Source organism: Styela clava, chromosome 2, assembly GCF_964204865.1.
Source record: "Styela clava chromosome 2, kaStyClav1.hap1.2, whole genome shotgun sequence".
NCBI lineage: Eukaryota > Metazoa > Chordata > Ascidiacea > Stolidobranchia > Styelidae > Styela > Styela clava.
Window position 1 is genome coordinate 31,294,583 of NC_135251.1, and position 22,494 is coordinate 31,317,076.

General features: G+C 35.3%; 1 protein-coding gene across 1 annotated transcript; it reads left to right on the forward strand.

Annotated features, from left to right (window-relative positions):
* The first annotated feature begins 422 nt into the window (after positions 1-422).
* LOC120335309 (EF-hand calcium-binding domain-containing protein 7-like) lies at positions 423-22,203 on the forward strand. The gene is made up of 15 exons (XM_078110174.1): positions 423-2,157; positions 2,415-2,580; positions 2,765-2,830; positions 5,154-5,299; positions 5,405-5,491; positions 6,207-6,330; positions 9,128-9,339; positions 10,024-10,168; positions 11,751-11,857; positions 16,312-16,469; positions 16,999-17,132; positions 17,271-17,416; positions 17,652-17,867; positions 21,020-21,127; positions 21,500-22,203. Exons 2-15 carry the CDS (start codon positions 2,424-2,426, stop codon positions 21,659-21,661), a joined length of 1,968 nt encoding a protein of 655 aa, XP_077966300.1. The 5' UTR covers positions 423-2,157; positions 2,415-2,423; the 3' UTR covers positions 21,662-22,203.
* Positions 22,204-22,494: the final 291 nt, after the last annotated feature.

Here is a 22,494-nt window from a genome sequence, read left to right on the forward strand (position 1 = left end):
GATTTCATTAGTTCAAATGAAAGATATAATCATAAACCCAAGAATGAAAAACCTCACTTACACCCTTTGTAACCAATTTATTTCCACATCCTACTTTACTTAATTATAGTAATTTTACTGTTACCGGTAACTTAATTACTTATTACAATCTGGACTATAATTTGGCAATAATAGGCTCTAATTTGGGGAATGAAATGGTCTCGCCCACCTCTTCATGCACCCAATTCTGGCAACTTTGGTTGGGCAACTTGGCATTTGACTCCAACTATAATCAGCTTGGCAATATGTTTTCAATAGAATCTTCCTTTTATATACCTAATCAACGATTAGAAGATTGATCAATTTGGCAATGGCAACCATTACAAAAATATCAATATGGTGTGGCAGATAATTTTCTTTTCTAGTATTTGTTTATTTATTTTTTTTGTTTACTGTATAGTATATCCTAAATTTATCGCGTTTCATTCTTACTTAAATAACTTCTCAGTGGTTGTGTGTGTGTGTGGCTGGTGGGTGCATGTGAGCGTGTGTGAAATAACTTGATAATTTTAGGTGAGTAAACACGTACCACTTCCTCTTGGCAAAACCTTTCATCTTATATTTTGTACGTTATAAACCTTATCTAAGGTTTTGTTTGCTCCCCTGATTTCATAATCAGATTTTATTTATTTGTTTTTATCTGTCAAATGTATTGTTATGCTGATTATGGAGTCGAAATAAACTTATACTTATAAGCTGTAAAGATTGTGAGTAAAGACGAATGAATTTCAACAAAATTTTAGAATTAACGTTACGGTACCGTACCGGCAGGTAGTCCATGTCAATTTTTCGATTTAATTTTGGTATTTTGGCGCAAGAATGGCGTAACACGTACCGGTATACAGGTATAGGGCGATTTTTTGACTTCCGAGTTTTGAACGACCGTCAGTACACTTTCTGACTTTAGAGGTCTTTATTTCGCCACTGCAGTCTGCAGCACTGTGATGTCGTAGTGACGTAATTTTTGGTGATATACCGTAGTCAGGTGGGGGTTAGGAATAACATATGCAAAGATTGTTGGTGCAAAAAAATCAAGAGCTTGAAGTTGCATACCGGTATGAAGATATTGGGCGTCTTTTAGGGCTCTTTCTGATAAAAAGAGTAGTCTACCGAATGATATCACAGGTGCTTCTGATGATTGCAACTTTACTTTGGTCATTTATGATAACCATTGTTGTTGCACCATCCTAACCCTATCCCGCAAGTTTATGCAAATTCACTCCCATGTCAGAGAAGTGGGCCAGCGTTCCAGTGGTATTACCAAAGTATACAATAACAGACTGACAGAACGATATCTTTTAAATATTTATTTTGGGTGTCACTATGTATGAATAATTTTTTATATTTTCACTTGTATTGAATGAACACATGCAGACATGTCTGCTTGTAATTACCTACCATGAGCTGAATGGCTACATGTCCTGTACAGCCTTTAAATGTTTGTATGTTGTTTACTTTAATGAGCCATAATTAACAGTACACTTGCCGGTAATTTTTTGATTCTGTTTACATCTCATTCTGTTTCATACTGCAGTCGGGCTTGATCATCAGTGACCATCAACACCAATTTTCTATTACAGTGTTCCATTCCACATCCATAATTTGAGTTTCATGATTTATTCCAGTTCAGCAGTATTTCCAGTTCAGTGGTTTGTTCTGGTTTTTGTTTTTTATTGTGCTGTTTTTCAATTCTTAGTACCTACCGTAATTTTAATACAACCATGTACTCCAATCTATACTTAATCCAACCAAATTCTCCAATTTATATAAATATGTTCACCCTAATTTGTATTATATAATAAACAGCACACATTTTATGTCATATATTATCCTGAATTTCTAAAGTGTCCTTAATGCTGTAAAGTGATATGATAAATTGATTTATGTGGTTTTTATATGCATATTGATATACATTATCCCATATGGCTAAAACTTTTATATGTGAATTTGAATGTTACTAACTTTAGATTCAATTAAATAATCTATAACAACACGTACGTAACTTGCACATAATCTTTTTTATGTATAATATGTATATAATTGATTTTATTCGAATATATATTTAGTAAAAATAGAGGTAAAACTGACTCAGCCAAATGTGTGGAAGTCAAGTAACAGGTAAAATCAGAATGTAAAGTAGAAGTAATTTTTGTGGATATAATTGATTCCTATTTTACCACAGATAATAGGGGTATGACAGGGAGGGCAAAATCAAATAATATTTTTTTTGCTAAAATCGCCAACATTTCTTTATTGAATGTTTCCTAATATCCTTAATTGATTCAAATTGGATATATGCAATGGGCTAGCATACATTCATATATATGTTCAAACATGTGTTTTTAAAGAACTCTTTGCATTTGTATTTTCTCAAGATTCAAATCATGTTTCGGAGTCAAAGCTCAGTTTATAATATATCAAACAAGCAACATCATTCTGATGCGGATGAAGAATTATTCAAATCAGAATGTGAAGCAGCTTATCTTAGTGTAATAGACAGTACAAAAATTCCTATTGATTCTAAAAAGCTATTGAAAAGAGGTATGGTTCCACTTTTATTAATTAACAAATTTGGATGATAAAACAACATAATATAAAACAATTGTTAGTCTATGACTCTATACCAATGTCTACCTGATTGTTCGCATTCATCTGTTAATAATTTTTGCATTATCTTTTTGCACCTTCATTCAATCAATTTTAAGCTTTGTTTTTTATATTTCAGTGTTACAGCAGGCTGGCAGAAATCCTTCGGAAAAACAGATAAGCAAAATATGGACATCAAAAACAGGTTCATGCATTTGTGTTGTTTTAGTTGTAAATATAACTGGAAATTCCCTTAGCAATACTGTTGGTAAATGGTGGGTCTTACTACTTACTGAATACAGCGCGAAACACCGCAAAGAGCGCGAAACAGCGCAAACGAGCTCGAAACAGCGCAAAATAGCGCGAAACAGCGCAAAATAGCGCAAAACAGCGCGAAACAGAAGGAAACCAGCGTAAAACAGGACACCCCCTTCCACGAAGGAACGACGGCGCCTCTCGCCATGATTTTATGGCGCTATTTCCGGTATATTTACAAGGTTATGTACCGGATTATAGGTCATCATGCGAAATTTTATCTACCTTTTTGGTGCTCCAGAAGAATGTGCAGCAATATGTCGCACAACCTGAATCCGCTACACACACACACACATACTATTTTCAGGTAGTGCGCCATCTTGGTGCACATACTTCTGGAGGTCCCTTTTTACCTAACCCTAACCCTAAAGCCAACCATATCCATATGGAAAATGTTCTAAATTATGGTACCCAAAATGTGTCACCAGCAGGGGCAGACCTGCCATTACAGCATTACTGATACGTTGGTTTGTGTTTTTAATTTGCTGCCGTGGTACTCCAACTTAAAACAAGGTGCCCCGAATTTATTGCAAAATTTTTTTCTGCTTCACACTGTTTCCCTCTGTTTTGCGCTCTTTCGCGCTGTTTCCCCACTGTTTTGCGCTGTTTCCCTCTGTTTTGCGCTGTTTTGCGCTCTTTGCGGTGTTTCGCGCTGTATTCATTAAGTAGTAAGACGGGTAAATGGTTAGTAACAATAAAAAATTCAAAGAAAAGTGTAGTGAATAAAGAGTGTTTTTTTACGCGGTTGGCTCATTATGCTAAGCATTAGCAATGTATTTACCAGTAATTGTCTTGTTTCAAATCCTGTAGCAGATAATTATGAGCGAGACTTGTGAAATATTTTCACAGTTTTAGAAGCAGTTTCGCTCACTTTTGTTCGACTACTCAAAATGTTGAGAAGTTTCACAAATATATCAATAAATAAACTCTCCTTCAATAAAGTACTAGTTATAGCATCATTATTATAAAATTCTCTCATAAACATTTCTCTTTTTTAAAATCATCAGTTTATTTATTATTTAGTTCATTAACATTATTTATTCACAATTTACCCAGTATTTATTCCCTAATTTAATAAAAGTTAATGATAATATGGCGTACTAAATAGAATCAGATTTGGAAATATTCGAATCTGAACATTCTAATTTGAGATTCGATTCAAACTTTCCTATTTTTATCAGATCAACTTCTGGTAAGTTCATTTGGCTGTGACGTAGAGATTAGAGGGTAATTTGCATTTTTAAATAACATGCTATGTAGCATGATCTTTAAAAATAGTATGTTGGCATATACCAGAGGTGACGAACCTGTGGCCCGCAAAGACATTTCGTGCGGCCTGCGAAGAATTCAGGCGATTCAGTGTATGTTTGTCGTGATAAACCTTTAGGATATGTACAGAGGAAATGGGAGCGCCAAGGTTATTTATATCCTGGCAACGATAGGCTACATCTATTTTTAACAATGGATCAAAATGACCATTGTCTTATTAGCATAGTTACGCTGTCTTATCGGCAAACCGATAATCGCGACAAGATGGATTCGTTTATAATTTCTGTATCCGAAGGCTTGGGAAATACGGATCTTACGTACAAGCCCACACCACTAATGCAAAAATGTGAAATTTGAGAAAGACACCGCGTCTTGAAATAACAACTTATCGATACTAATTATAGAGTTGTGGTTCGGGTTCGGAACGATTTGGGGATTTGAATTTATTTTTAATTTTTTTTTTACGTTGAGTGGAGGCAGTGGTGTATTTTATGACAGGGGCTTTGTATAATAGATCCCGATATTTCAAGATATCAACGTCAGAGAACTCACTAGATCTGCGATGAAATATCTCAGAACTAAGACTACAATTTCTTCAATTTAGTACAATAAAATTATACGGCACAGTGTACCCAGGTAGTCGACCAAAAAATTAGTGTTAAAAATTCTGCAATATTCGAACGAAATACGGATCTCGATCATTCGGGCCAAGCGGAGCTCGCAGTCGAGTGAGATGACGCCGCACTCAAAACTGGATTTGGTCGTTATAGGTCGAGACTGACAGACGAAAATCTTAGTATGCAGTTGAAAGTTTTCAAATCGCAAGTTCGTCCTAATATAAAGCGCTTAGTGAAGCAAACAATAAGCAAAATATTCATTGAATGAAATTTGAATTTATTGAAAGTAGATGTACATGCTGATTGTTTTACTTTTTAACATCATAGATACTGTAACATATGCTGAGTATTGTGACATACTCAATGAGATGAAATCTCCATCCAGGGACGATCTTTTGAGCGCATTCAAAAAAATTGATTCAAATCGTGATGGCTTCATTTCTCACTCAGAATTACATGAAGTTTTGACCTCGGTGAGGTTTGAGTTTAAATCATGTTTATTTCAGTGTGGTATAGATTAATACAATAGTATCAAATTGATTAGATTTTGAGTTTTTTTCTATATCATCAATTTTTAGCAAGGTGAAAAAATGACAGAAATGGAAGTGAGAAAAATAATAGATGATGCAGATGTAAACAGAGATGGGAAGTTGGACTATGAAGAGGTATTTTGGTTTATAGTAACCAACCTACTTTTTAACAATCAGAGCTTATATCTAGTTTACGCATAGAGCTGTGGAGTTGAGGTAATTTGCAATCGACTCCAACCATGATTTGTCTCTGACTCACTATTAGAGCACTTTTTTTCAAAAACTGCGAGGCAACTTCCCAGTGATTTTTATAGTCTACAAAATCGCCATTTTTTTCATTTTTAGAAGCGAAAAATTTTAAAGTTGACAAATAATTTGCATGCGAGTATAAAGTTGACAAATTAACTGTGCACGAGTAATTTTGTAACCTAATTTTGCATTGCATATTGATATTTGTGGAAATTATAAGCTATGTGGTGCAGATATGGGAGATAAAGCTATCTGAGATTTTGCAATAACGTCAATGTTTATAGTATGGTGTTTTATACAAGCACTTCGATTCCACTTCTCCTGCAAAAATGCATGATGGCATCGGCCTGAATTAGAATGTGACGCCGCATGTTTATATGAACGAGAGTGTTCATGTGACTTAAGTGCACGATTTCCTAGTGCAAAAATATCTGACTAAAATACACAAATAAAAAGCAAAAGTTTTTCAGGTACTCGTTTTTTTTAAATGCTGTGTGATTCGCGGGCATCTATATAATTAAAACTGCCATATTGATACAACGAGGTACTGGGTTTATTTAACATTGCATATTCCATAGTCAATTTGGTTTGGTATTTTTAGTTTTGTACTCTGATGTTGTCTACAAGTCATCGCTGCCAACAAGCAAACTTCAAGCAATTGAAGCAGAAAAAAGCTGATTCTAATCTGAGACCGATTTCAGCAAGTAGTTTTGGAGGAGGAAGAAGTATGTTTATTATGTTATTTTCAACTTAAACTGCATTAGAAATAGAAGTTGCCAAATTTTTTTGTAATTGAATTTATTAACACAAATTTTTGAGTGAAAAATTTACAATTTAATTTTGTATATTAACCCTTTCCATGCGATTTTTATTTTTTATTAAATAATCGTATTTGCTACGCCGATTTTATGCATTTGTACCCCCGCAACTAATCGATCGACTTACGAAAAACTAATGATCCTCTGCTGCCCACTGACGGCTCGTTGGAAAGCTTATTTAAATTTTAAAGAGCTTGCAATTGGCGATTAAAAAAAGTTTTTTCAAAAGTGGTGGTCTGAGTCACAAACCGGATAGAAAAAAGGCATTTTTTTTTCTTGGGAGTTGAAACTTCAAACCGTGATAAAAAATAGAAATATTTGCTAAATCCTTTACTGTTACCGCTTCGTGGTTGGCAAACAATAGCATAATATTGCTGTATCAATTTCGTGATCCAACTCAAAATACTTTGGTAGATGGAAGAGATAATATGTCTTCTATTACCACCCAAAAAACACCGAAATTTGCATAAATTTCAAACACACTCCCTCGTTCCGCCGCAAATAAAATTCCCGTCATAAACGAAAGCGAGATTTATCGTCGCTTATGTTAATCTCGAAGAAGACTTCTTATCAATAAACTAAAACCGGGAAAAACTAGATCAACAGTTTGCGACCGATTGCTAAATAAAACAGTGGAGTACATCAATGTACCCGCCGCAAGCCCGCAATCTAGCGACTTTTGTCGTGGGTACGTATACGTGCCCACCGCACGGAAAGGGTTAGACCAATATATTAATTTCAATGAATTTTATAAAATTAAGTGATACACAAAATCACACAATGGATGGTTGCTCCAGATACCATAGCTAGAGATTCAACTTAACAAGCATTCAAGTACTCTACTCTACTAGCTCTTGCATTGTGGAAATTGAGTATTAGTGTTACGTTTTGGCACAGAAGCGACGTAATGGTTCAATCTTCATCAGACCACTTTAAGGCAATGATTACCATTTTTATGTAAAGTTATGTTACGTTTGATGAAACAGACTGTAATTGGCTGAGTCAAAATTTTGAACATATGAAACTTACAGTACTACATAGTGACCAATGTTCCGATGTCCCAAGCTCAGGTTGGATAGACGGCAAGTAGTTTTGCTATGTATTTCACAACCACTTTGCATAATACATAATATAGGTAACTGTAATTGCATAATATGAATATTTAAATAATCGTGCAATTATTGCCGATTATTGAGATTAAATAATCTTACTATTGCCGATTATCAGTAATCGGTATCAGTTATCGTAAATCAGGGGTGGGCAACCTTTAACACAGGAGGGCCAGATTAAAGTAACTGGATAAAGCCGCGGGCCGGGCCGTGCATCGAAACCCTATCTATGAAAGGATCTGGATACCAAAAATCCAAATCTTCTTGTAAAAATATTGCTTCGTCTAACATAAGATTTTCTACATACGGAAGGCCAAATACTGAAAACTGCGTGTAGTGATATTCGTTTATTTTAGGTTAATTTAAGTTAGTGCTTAAAGAAAGGATGTCCGATTCGAATACCCTTTTTTCATTATAATCAAAGGCACCCGTGTGTGGTGCGGCAATAAAGTATCTGCCATCCCATTGGACAGTTTGTTTCTTGTGGGTTTGTACAATGTGTTGCTAGCAAAATTTAGTGAATATATGGGGGTAAAAATTAAAAAAAATTGAATTTCATGTGTGTCTGCTCTTTTTCGTACATTACGTTCTCTCTCAGCTTTCAACTTTTGCCGCCTCCTCCGACCGTCATCCTCCCACTTTCCGCTGTCTCCGTTTGCCTAGCCTAGTCGACCGATGCCAAAGTTATACAAACGTAGTTTGTAGTTTTTATTCGGTATTTCTCTGTTCTTTCCATTATACTTTTCTATTTGTTATGCCAAAATCTAATTCTAACATGTATCGTCTTTGTTACTGGTTTTAACCATTATTGTAATTCATACATACATTATGTACTAATTTTGCGGGGGCTTAGAACGGATTAGGTTATATACAGACTCAAAAAAGGTTGCCGACCAGGTGACCACTGTTAAACGGCATTGTTAGGGCTCCTTGCAGAAATGTTGAGCTAAAACGCATAAATTGAAAACTGCTATTCAAATTTATTGTCGTCCATGAATACAAATGATTTCAGTGAGAAAAACGTTTTTATAAGATTGTGTTATATGTGTATTTCAAAACAGAATTTTTCTAGCAACAGTAGCTAGTTTTGCTAATATGACAGTGGCACTCAGGTACTGGTATAGGCTTTGCGACGCAAGGAGATTGAAATTGCTTTCACATAGCCTACCATATAAACTAAACTTTAAACTGGTTTCGTGGGCACATACCGTAATTCAAAATTGTCACTCATCCATGGGCCGCACAATTTTTCTTTGCGGGCCGCAGTTTGCACACCCCTGCCCTAAATGATGATATTTTTAAATAACTAAAGGAAATATTATAATAAAGCACTGCATAAGCTTTACAGTAAAGCTAAAGTGCTGCAGAGACTAAATTCTTGATCGTTCATAGTTTACTTGTACTTATCAGATGGGAAAATTTGTCTCATACCAACTTTTGCCATGGTTTCACACACAAACATGAGAGCTTGACCAAGGAACCGATTGGTCTGTTTTTTTCAATTTTGCTAATCTACTTTATGCTTTTTAAGCTGGCATGATTTCAAATTACTTGTCTTAAAATATTGTGATGTCATATCATATGATATTGTTAAGGAACTCCTCGTGCAGCTCAACGTACATTATCTATGGAGACATATGAAAAAGAAAACACTGTTTCTTCTAAAAAAGAAGTCAAGTCAAGTTCACATCCATCATCAGCAAGAAAGTCGTCGACTCCTGAAGTTAAACTTGACAATGCTGTTGAGATTAGGATGGCTGCTCCACTTGACAAAAAATCAAATCTATTTATTCCTAAAGGTTTGAAGGTAATTTGGCACAGAGAGCAAAGTTAATGATAATTGGACAAGACATTTTTTAGAAAGATGGATCAATTTAACCTGATGCATCGAATGATTTTATCAAATGGCCATTATTTGATTTTGCTTTAAAGCTACTACAGGGATACCTTGGTAGTTTAACATAATTCGTTCAAGATTGGTGTTCGTCTACAGATTTGTTTGTGTACCAAAATTTTTTGCCATGAAAAACAATGATAATTATTTTGATTCGTTCCTACGACTTCCGAAATACCCAAAATTAACAAAACTTGTACAAAAATATTTATTTAAATATGTACATAATAAAGATTAAACATATCAAAGACAAAAATTTAAAACATTTTGTATCAGTTGCTGTACATGTCATACATTTTGACCTTCATGTCCATATATTTGACTATTGCTCTCTTGTGGAATGGTCAAAAGTGAGCAGAGATGCGCGTTCGAATACCGAAGCATTTTGACTAGAATTTTTTGGTTGACAACCTAATTGTGAATTGTTCGAGACATCTAGACATGTTGGTATTGTAGTGTGATGATAACTTAGGGTGTATGAAAAAGCGTTCGATTCGAAACACTATAGCTTCATCGTGTCATGTACAAAGCATATTTTTGAGCTAGATGTGCTTTCTCCTATAAACCTATTTTTAAGTTATATTGCATATTTTATAGAACTGGAATAGACTGAAAACTAAAGGATGCTTTTACCTTGATAATGATGATGGAAAAGTACAGTGTCATGAATATTCTCTAGTACTTTCATCTGCTTCAAAAGTTTGGCTAACAATAAAACCATATTCGCTATCTACAAGTCGGGGTAAGTCATTAAAACTCGACACTTTTTTGACCCAAGTTAATGTCTAGAGTCTAGCAAGGTGGTCCAGGGTTGTTGTCTTGTTGGCTTCGAGAATAAGTAAACAGTGCAATACAAAATGAACACTTTCATTTGTGCAAACACATTAATCAAGCTAAAACATGCAAAAAACACCAAAAAAATCACTGAATTGTGCAAAGTTTTTTTTATATCCACATTTAGTGTAAGATCTCAAACTACTCTTCATAACTGAAAAAAGTAAGATTCTCAAAGGAAAATCCATCAAAATTTGGAAATGCTAACATGATTGCAAAATGCTGTTTTGGATTATATTAGCCAAAAATGCTGATTGATTGATTTCCAAATTTTACCAAATGTGAGGCACAGGAGAGTAATTACTAATTTTTCTGACATATTGGAAGTCTTTTTTAATACTGTTCAGGCTGGTTGCAAAAAATCGCCGGAAGGAATTATATTGTTAGTTAGGCCATAACATTACTATCATATTTATTATATTGTTAGCATATATTCCCTAAAATCCCAACCAAACAATTGATATCCAGTGAACAATTTGAACTAGCCAAGCACATTATTCGGACCTCGCGAAGTATGCGCACCAAGATGGCGCACAACCTGAACATATTATGTGTACCAGGTTAGGGTTCAGGTTTTACGACATCTTGTTGCGCATACTTCAGGAGCACCCATTATTCAACTTTGTTAGTTGCCTCAGATAGCCATAGCACTAGCCAATTTAGTGACATTAGTGTTGTAACAAGATGTCAAAAAAATTTTTTTTTTTTTTTATGATGAAACAACATCAAATGCGATTTTTTGATTACCCTCCCTCTAGCAATTGTGACGCGGGCAACAGATAATGATGTTGCGGGTCACATACGAGCCTGGGTTTGGACCACCCTGGTCTAGAGTGTTGCTATCACTGTTTGCAGTGTCTTCTTGCTTCCACTCTTATCTGAGAAACTCAAATTACCCAAACTAAACACAATAAAACTCATTTCACAAAAACTGAAATTGACTCAACTTGACCCGATATCTTTTTCTTTTCAAGAGCAAATTGAAGATCATTAACTTCACTGAACCCAGTTCGAACACAAAGCTGGATAAATTTGTATTTGTATACTGCCATACAACAGATGTGTACTATTATATATGTATTAATAACTCCAGCAGTATGGATATTTTTTTAATGATGATATGAGAGAATTTTTGATAAATGTGGGAAGTAAGCCCTAATTATCTAATACCCTAAAGCAGGGTGGTTCAAACCCAGGCCCACGGGCCGCATGTGGCCTGCAGTATCATTACCAGTGGCCCGCGTTGCATTTGCTGGAGGGTAATCAAAAATTGCATGGTTTTATTTTGTCATTAAAGTAACCAGAAAATTTTGTGGCCCTCGAAGCCGACAACTGTGGACCACCCTGGCCTAAAGAATTAATTCAAGCAAATAAATATACTCTTTAGGCTCTTAAAATTTTATTTATAATGCAATAGATTGTTAGATCCACATTTTCAAATATATGAGCTCTCAAATTAAACATTCAAGTCATGCTTTATTTTCTTGTAGAGATTCCTCGCAATCCAGTTGATACGTGTATGATGATTTTGAGGCGGTCAACTATGAGCAGTGAGAATACTGAATTAATTGGATTAACAGATTTGAGAAATAATACGGTATAGTGTTTTTGAATGAATTTTAGTGGATTTTTCAATGTGTAATGAGACGTTATATTGGCACGAAATCATGCGCACGCAACATAATGTATCAGTTGGATAGGATTAGTAAACATTTGTTTTTGTCAACATCGATAGTAGCCAAATCTTATGAGTTTTCTTATTGAACACCGATATTATTAGCGTCGGTGCACAATGCATCTGAATTAATTATTGCATCTAAATCACAAACATCAATTTACTATTATCTGGAATATCTCATTTTCAAGCTGAAATAATGCTCACAGACTATTGTTTGACTACTCGTCTGCCCTGCACACGTGAACTTAATGTAGTGAACTTAATGTACGGTAATAATTACCGGCACATAGTATCGGAACATCGACTTCTTGAAATATTGGCGTATCGATAATTCGGTATCAGCGTTTTTCGTTAGTATCGGATCGGTATCGACGACAAAAGTGGTATAGCAATATCAGTACATCTGTAATCCTGATATCAGTGCATGTTTAAAAATTAAAACTACACAATACCAACCCCAGAATTATAAGACTCATAGAATAGATGCAACATCAAATTTCTCATTGATTAAATATCTAGGACCCACAGTCTTTTTTCATAATAAGAATATAATTTCCGACCCATTCATTAAAAAAGGTTCGCCATCTCTGTACTGTACTGCACTAGCAACTGGCTGAGTATTAGTCTCACATTCATCTGTGTAGCAGCTACATCGAAGTTTAAGCTCCATCAGCTCCATCCATTAAGCTCCATCAGGCGCATAGGGTGACAATTTCCATTTCGATGTAAAATTGCAGTACATTTGAATTTGATGAAACTGTCGGTAAGAAAATTCTTCAACATGTAAAAGCAAATATTATAGACAAATATTTAAAAAATCAGCGACGAATGCTCTAAAGCCACAACTATTAGGGCACCAAAATCGATTCTGTAGTCAAGTTTAGACATAAAAATGCAATAGGCTTGCACGTAATTGACAAAAGTCAATTCCGTAATTACGGCCAAATCGATTACTTAATGACCCCGTAATTGCGATATTTTTTCACACATTTAAACCTATCATAACAACCAATTGAATCCACTTCATTTTCGATTGGGACATCGAGTTTGGGTTTTCATATTCCTGGCAGTACTACACGCCGGCGACAGATGTTAAGACAAGAGTGAATTCAAATTAATTTTATTCTGATTTTTATCTTTTGTGCTAGCTTTGATTCCCTTTATCACCTTCGCAAATTAACCGTCCCAATTTTATGCGATCAATTTTATCATTACCGACACTGGTATACGGATATTTATGAAACGATAGTTGACTTTTGAAAATCGTATTAAAAAAAAATGGTGACCGTACATTTGAACCCATGTACATTTGAACCCATGCGTATATCCACGGGTTCAATCTATGCGCGGGTGCTAAAACCCATGGGTTAGGGTTAGTATGGGTTTAACTATCCGTGAAACAAAAAAAATTCCATAGGTGCAATAGCATACAGGTGCAATTGTCATGGGTTCAAATGTACGTGGGTTCAAATGTAATGGAACCAAAAAAAATGTCGGGTTTCGAATTTATCAATGCCACGACGAGCGTATTCTCTCGTTTGATTATACTTGCGCTTGCCTCGCGACGAAGACTTGTTATTGCATCGTTTTTAACATTATTCGACTTTACTACCTAGTCAGCATTTTATGATAATTATTGATGCCGACTTATTGACGTTATTCCGATTACCATGCTTCATTTTACATTAAATCATTTCGCGGCCTAAATGTTGTAACATTATTTGCGCCAAATTTAGATCAAATATTAAATATTTGCGCATAATTTAAATACCGTACTTATATGACATGGCTTTGACGAAAATACAAAGTTATATCGCACAAAAATGCATATTGTGACATTTATTTTGCACTCACGAACGATCCTACCGGCCAAGATTGACACAAATTTGGTCGAGTGTCGGTGGTATTCAAGAATCAAAATAAGTTGCCGCATTTGGTAAAGACAGTTAATCTTATTTGGCCGAAATATTGCGAGGCATTGTGGAAAATATATTGAGCAAGGACAAGTCCGAAATGACATAAAACGATAAAACCGGTAACAGAACATCAAGGTTTTGTAATTGAAAATGGTTCTCGCACAGAATAAACACACTGGCTCATACTTGATATTTGATAGTAGTTAAATTGAGAATATTAAACTGTTAAAAACAAAAAAACGATCGTCGAATTTCCTAAATCTCGTTGCCTTGGTTAAATATAATCCAATGATCAGAACATTTTCAATTAAATACTGCACAAAGATTGTTATACATTAAACATTTACGCTACAATTTAGCTTTTTTTTTTAAATTTCAATCATGCATTGTGGTGGAGAAATCCCACTATTTAAATACGGGTAACTATAAAAATAGAATAGAATTCTGGATTCGATTTGAGTATTCTGAAACAGTGGTTCCCAACCGCCGGTCCGCGGACCGTTAACGGTCCGCAAAGGTTTTTTACCGGATCGCGGGAAATCCCGTCATATTGTTGTTTCTCTGCCGTCTCAATCGCTTTACCGATGCCGAAAAGACGAAGTTGCGTTGGTTCATTACGCAAATTCTCTTCCGTCGTCATATTGTTGATTTTTACCGGATCGCGGGAAATCCCGTCATATTGTTGTTTCTCTGCCGTCTCAATCGCTTTACCGATGCCTAAAAGACGAAGTTGCGTTGGTTAATTACGCAATTTCTTTTCCTCGTCATATTGCTGTTTAAGCGCGACAATAATTATCACGGTGACGTATTGGCAAGAGAGAGAAAAGTGAGAAAAACGGCTGCAAATACCGAAGCTCTAACTTCTTCCACTTTTTAAACTTTCACTTTTTACAATCAACGGAATTGACTGATTTGAAGAGAGCTCGTTTCAATCGCGAAAGCGCTCGACCAATAATTACGACTTTACGTAATTCGTATAACTTCCCTTCCGTAACTCGAAATAATTCCGTAATTTCGTAAATCTGTAAATTACGTGCAAGCCTAAAATGCAATATGTATATGTATTGATAATTCCATTCTTATAAATTTCAAACAACATTATTTTAATTAGGTGATATTTTTGAAACTGATATAGAACTGATCCAGCATTCATTTACGTCCTATACGCGTTTTCGAATTTAAAAAGGGTACTGTGTGATTAACCATGAGTTCTACAAATTTTGTTATCTTGTTTGGAAGCTACGCTAATTTCCTATACAACAATGTAAGAGTGAACCGCATATGACATTTGGAGGTGATAAAATGTCGCCTACATTTCGAGCGCTCACAAAGTGTTGCACAAAAACAGAAAAATGCTCCAATTGTTAATAATTTCTCTTTTGCTTTTCAATGCGCTATGATTTGTATTAATAAACGTGATGGAGTCGGGAAAAGAACGTTCTCTCCTTTTGAGCGCCGGTAACGGCGGTTAAATTCGTTTCATGTCTGTTTGACGGAGAGGAAGAAAAATACGCCTTACGGAATTGCAATCAACAATTATACATTCTTATTTATCATTATCAGCGCTAACTAAAAAAGATACCATATCATAAAGACGAAAAAAGTTTGTCGGTGTCAATTGCGATTAGGTATATAACGCACAGAATAATATCGTTTTGATCGCGAAACCATGATGCGCGACCGGAAAACGACGATGTTGCTTTTTTGTAAATAAAACTGGTGGCCCCGCTGGCCGCGCCCCTGGGTGTGGCCCAACGGTAATTCAAGTATAGCTAAGAAGGTATATCGCGGGCACAATTGGCTGTTTTCAACTTCGACGACTATTGAATATACTTTCAAATTTTCCAACATAGCATAATTTGTGGCATTTACACATGAAATTATAGCGTCTGACATATCATTTTTATATTGTGCTCATAAAATCTCACATGTAACATGGTTAGATGTGCATGAAATGTAAAACTCTTATTTGTGCATTAATCAAATTTCTTTTTTCGTGCCTTCTGACTCGTATAATTAATTGTGATTGCGTCCTGAGTTTGTACAGTTTAGAAACGGAGGCCAAAGAAAACAACACTTAATTAACACGCTTTTCGGCAATAAGTATGTGTACCAAGATGGCGCACAACCTGAACATAGTTTTTGTACCAGGTTAGGGTTCAGGTTGTGCGTCATCTTGGTACACATACTTGATGAGCGCCGTTTATTGTATGCAAATTCCTCCATACACTATGATAAGCTTCCTTTACTTGAATTTATTTTGGAATGTATTTGAAATTTCATATTTAGAGATAATAATTTCGAATGATTTAAAATAGTGCATTATTCGGTAATTGCCATCCTAGGTTAAGAGACGTTATGGACACCCTGTAGTTTGTCTAGATTGTTGGTTTAGTACCTTTAGAATTCTATATCATACTAGCAGCAATGCGTTATTTATTACTGTTTCCTTCACAGCAATATTGTTGGAAAGGTGATTTGCGTGCTGGTTCCTATATTCTTTTGCCATTTACTAGTGGATGTAGATTATTTCGTCGCAGAAAAGAACCAGACGAAGAAATTCCATTACTTAGAAAAGATCACAATGATGAAGTGCAATTATCAAGGGCTTTTAGGTAGGCTTTTTTTTCTGACAAATATTTTGCGTGTTTTCTGGTCGTATGTTGAGGGATTTACTAAAATTAATCTATTGTTCGTTGAAAATTTCTATACCTACCGGTAGTTAATTTTCCATATAGTATCAGCTACACACACTGGGATCTCCCTGTTCATAAGCAAGTTTGCAGGATAAGTGTAACGATTAATATGTTTTTTCATCTACCTACATTAGGCACACTCTTTGAATTGTTTGTAGATATAACTGTATTTGACTTTTTGATTTATGTGAAGGTGTTTGCTCCAATCTACCTGACCTAAGATCTGCCAATATAACTGGATTATACACATGAAACGTAAATAGGATATTCATTAACTATACATAGTTTATTAGTTAATATTTTACAAAAATAGGTTTATTAACAATTGTAAAAAGTTTGGAGATTTCCTTTGTAATTGTACTGTTATTTTCACGAGTCAAATATGCGAAAGAATTAAGAGACAATAATATGCAGTCTTGAATGTGAAAGATCCTATATTAAATTGTAGAGAAACTTTGTCAGACATGTTTGAGATGTGTGATTTGGATGGGAACGGACTATTGAACAGAGAAGAATTTAACTGCTTTCAAATACTTACAACTGATGAAAAAGTTGATGATGAAGCGTGGCAAATTGTTCAAGGTAATAATTTTAAATATCAAAAAAAAATTGCAAATTAATTACTTTACATAAGGCAGGTTTTTCTTACGTTTGTTCAAGAGTTCAACACCATTTTAGCTACATTAGATGTTCGAAACACCAATCTCCATTTCATAACAGATAACTTTGAAATGAAGAAAGGAGAACTTACTAGAGAAGGATTCATTCAACTCCATTTAATGCAAGCAAGAGATGTTGATGTAAATGAGGATCTACTCGATACCTTAATGTGTATGGGTTATAACAAAGCGCTAGATTTGGACCAGGTATCATATTTAACATCCATGGACCGATTTATTTATCATATTCAAGTATTCAATGGACATACATATAAAAATGGACTTTGAATTCCAAATTGATATAATATGATTCTTTCAATGTTGATAATTCATTTTGTGATTTTTCACATCACTCGTTCAAATAATATAGACGATTTCAGAAAATTTACTACTTTTTCCATTCCTGGAAATGTGCAAGAACAATGTTTTATTCAATAACCAGGCATGTCCATTCGAAGTTGAAGCTCATGCTGCTGATTGTCAACCTCATTTAAGTCTGTTGACCCTGGGAATGGGCAATGAATATACACACACCCAAAAATTGATATTGCAAAGTATCTTGCAGCAAGGTGAAAAACAGACATTAAAAAATTTACAAGATATTAACTGGTATGTTTACAAGAATGATGGAAGAATCAGCTCTGTCCTAGAAAACAATGTAAGTTTATTTAAAAATTATGAATTAATCAGTGAGGCCCTCAATCAGTATTCTGGACTGTTGTGAACAGGCGCGCAGCCAGGATTTTCAAAAGGGGGGGGTTTCAAAATCGGAAATTTCAAGTGGCGTCTGTAACAGTCACCACGATGACGCGCTCGTTAATAGAGCCGCCTTTTCAGCGTATAATATATTTTATAATATATTTTTTGTCGCGTAAAATATTCAATCCATGACAACTACGAGATTCTAAAATGTTCTTATATATTAATTTAATTGTGTCCAACGTAACTCGAGGTTGCGACTTCTTACGTCAAAATAAAAACATTCCTACACAAAATACCATGGCAACCTTGGACATAAAAATATGAGATAAGCTGCCTGATGTATTTAATTTTGATACATATTTTTGCAATCTTGCGAACTTGTTATCGCTGTTATTAAAATCTCGATATCTGATATAAAATCCCGTTTAGTACAATTTTACTTCATACAATGAAAATACATATAAAGTATACCAGTAAATTAAAAATACAAATTCACGGTCTCGAAATCCACGCCCAACAGTCGCCGCGATTAGGTCACTTGTTAAAAGATCCGAATTTTTAAACGAAAAATGATTTTTCTCTTGTGCTAAGTAATCAATTAATGACCGGTACGGGCATATTTAAAATGTCTTGCTTTATTAATTAACCTTCCTCTTCAATTTAAACTTAGTTGCGTCGACAAAACAAGAGCCACTCTAAAACACCACGGCATTCCGCGGACATAAAAATGTGTGGTAAACTGCTCGATTATATATTGGTCTGATCCGTATTTTGCTTTTTTGCGAAATCGACAAATTTGAGATATACACTGACTCCGCTCAGTCGCACTCCGATTATTTTTAAAGATAAAACGTTCCGAAAAAATCCGTAAATCTGCTGTAAAATCTCACCGAGTTTTATTTCAGTACAATAATAATTGATCAAATATACTTTAGATCAGTGGTTCTCAACCTTTTTTCAGTTCGCGGGCCGGTAAAATTTCAAAACAAATTTTGCGGACCGGCGGACCTTCAAAATTAACCAAGAATGTCATGAACACAAAACAGAATCAAAATAATGCAATTACTACAAAAGTACAATGAAATACGCGGCAGGCTTTCCAACGAGGTTGCGATGCTGCGGGTGAAAATGTCGCGTTAGCTTCGCGGGTTTCCTTGCGTCGTTTGGAAGATTTTTGGCGCGGACTAGGCACATGGGAAGCGGTACTTTTTTGCTTCTGGGAGCAATAGTCAAACCTAGCTTCAAATAGTACTTATCATACTGGCTAATAAAGTCTCCTTTTCGTTTTTTGCTTGTTTCTGCGTGATCTTTTTCAACATTGCTGCAAGGTCTTATCGTATAATACTTTGCTGTTTGTTTGCCTCTAATTTACTATCAAACCTCGCTGAATTAAAGGCCTACTGTCAATTTACGGAACGTGCGAACTTCTCAATCAGGTGCCGTACTATATGCTATCACAGTGATTCCCAAACTGTTGGACGAGCGACCCTGGGTGGGGTTGCGTGAAGATTTTCCAGGGTCGCTCAATTTCTGTTAAACACGCGCACACAAGTGACTAGGATTGGAAAATGAAATTTGTGCTGTTCGTCGGGTAGGCCTATTAGTAAATGCAATTGAGAGACGGTGCTACAGCGCCGATAGTATTTTTCTTTTTTTGTCGTGTTACACCCGAATGAGTAGTTGACCTTAGTCCATATCTTTTTATTCGAGAATAAATGCAGGCTGAACCGGTGGTCGCGGTGCTGCTGTCTTTTTGATATACGTGTTAAATGCGGTGCTAATGAAGTTGCTGCAAGGCGAAGTAGAGCGTTGACTTCCACACGATTTCTCTGGTTGGTCTTGATGAGAGTTACTATCATACCTCTCTAAATTATAGGCCTACTGTCAAATTACGAAACGTGCGAACTGCGAAGTTCTCAATCAGGTACCATACTATGTACTATCAAACTCCTTCATTATGACGTTAGCCGCCATTATGAAGTCATAAACTTCACGAACGTCCAGCCGTTCAGAGATTAAAATGGGCAGAGGACCAAGTTTGGTTGTTAGACGAATACTGTTGCTACGAATCAATAAGAGTTGGAAAAACACAAAATTGATGGACATGCCGTCAATCTCTTGTATTTTGCAATTTGCTTATAATATATTGATATTGAAACATATTTGGCGGACCGGCAGCGAGGTTGTCGCGGACCGGCACCGGTCCGCGGTTGAGAACCACTGCTTCAGATTAATTATCTTATAAATATATAGCATCACAAACTGGGGAAAAGTCGGTTTATGATAACAGTAAAATTTTCGACCACAATTTTAAAGAAATGGATAAAAATTCAAATTCCACCCACAATTAACCGCGTTTCATTTTTAGTGACGTATGTTTCTAAACTTCGACAAAAATAATGTGTGCCGTAGGTACATGAAATTTTGCGATTTTCAATGCATATAAAAGCGTTTTTAGACTGTCGCGGGACTCTACATACCTTATATTGTTTACGGTTTTATTTTCAGTAATTTATATTGCCGCTCTTCAATCAAAAAATTTAGATCGCGGATTCATCTTTAGAATCTCGCCGCCGATGATCATATATTTACTCTCATCGAATTCACAATTCCGTGCAAGTACAAAAATAAAATAAATATATATCATCGTTATCGTTGCCAAAATTTGTAATTTAGAGAGAATAAACACCCACGTAAATGCGTTTACGGCCTAAATAACACGCTGGTGAAAACAATCCGCGATTTCAGTAGAAGGCAATTGCACGCATTATTGGCGACTTATTCAGTTTTAACAATTCCGTGCGAGTACAAAGTTAAAATAATTATCATTGTTACCATGGCCCAAATTTGTGATAACACACCACGCTGATGAAAACAATCGGCGATTTTAGCAGGCGGCATTTGCAAGCGTTATCGGTGACTTTTTCAGTTTTCAAAAAAACTCAGAGGGGACCCCCTTTTCAATTTTTTAGAATATGACATATTACTTTTGAATATGACTTCAGTTGTTTTTCCCATGTGAGTATATTGAGAAACAAACTCAAGTCAAAAAAATTTCAAAATTGCAGTATTAAACAAAACTTAGCTTAATTGCTATCCATCATTCAGAGTTCGTCTACTGTTGGAATAGATATCGATTGCAGTAAGATGCGGAATTGTACAACAACAAAGAGAAAACAAAATTATACTCTACAACTTGTTCCTAGATCAGCCATGGTAACATGCAGACAATCATATTTTTTATTTTATAGTATTACATAGTGTTTCTGCACATGGGTACAGAGTTTGTTTTTATGTCATTTGTTTAACTGGGGCAAACCAACTACACATACAATGTTGTTGAAATTGTGTAGTGCTTAGTTGCTTTGCCGAAAACCGTCATCAGATATGACCATGACTTGCTTGCCAGCATACTGCTTCTGATCTTCTGTGTCAGTATGCAGACTTCAATTTGATGTGTGTGGCGTTTTAAAATATATCTGTAACTGCTGATAAGTTATAATTTCTAGTACAACTTTTCCGAGAATTTGGTGCAGTGTAATGGTATTTTACTATTTGAATGAATATACCTCCTTAATTTTCTTTTAGTTGGTTGATCACATTATGGCAGAAGATGAAAGACAGGAGTGGCTGTTTTACTGTATAATTTCAAATCATCGAGATATTGCAACGACGTCAAGTGGTGCCAGAGCATCCTCTTTTACTCGACCAAAATCTGCAACAAAAAAAAATTCATTTTCGTTGTTTTGATCATCTCAACGCAATTACCGCTAGGAAGAATCGCTATGACATTTACAGCCCACGATGTGACAAAAGATAGCTGTACTGATAAATATTGACCGAGCATGTCGCACAAATATAATCTAGATTTTCTGTTGTTCTCAACCTGATTGGGATATATGTAAATCCTAAAAAACATATTTACAATACAATACAATATTTTTAACTTTTGTATCGCAATAGAATTATTGGATTTTTCAAAATGCATTATTGGTATACACTTAGATTAAATTGCACCAAATTTACAGTAGTTCATTTCTAAAAAAACTTTTTTCTCTTCGTATTTACTTGTTTTGAGCAATATAGTCGACAGTAAATGTGAAATTGTAAATTTCATGTTTTAATTATACAACGCCGATAACGGTAACTCCTTCACTACATCTATCCGCCTAATCTTTAGTCAGACGCTTCAGTATTGCAGTTGTAAGTCAACTGTTGATTGTCCTTTTGAATATGACAACTATTTAAAAACATATAATATATGTGCATTTGTATGCTGAAAGTCACCATAATTTTGTTAGACAAATACGAGTTCAAATGAGGTCATGAGAGATCAAAAGATCATGGAAATAGAGCTCAGGTCAGCATCTGACCGACCTACGACCGTTGCTCCCCTGCGAATACAATAGTGGCGATGGTGGCTCGATTCGGATAGATATTACCGAATGAATTACGATCGAGGCAAAGTGTCAATGATATGCCAGAATAAAAACAGTTATTTGGACGTTTTTCAGTAAAGTAACTTTGAAACTGACGCTACTACTACCGTGTGAGGTAAATTAATAATGCAGTACGATCTCTTT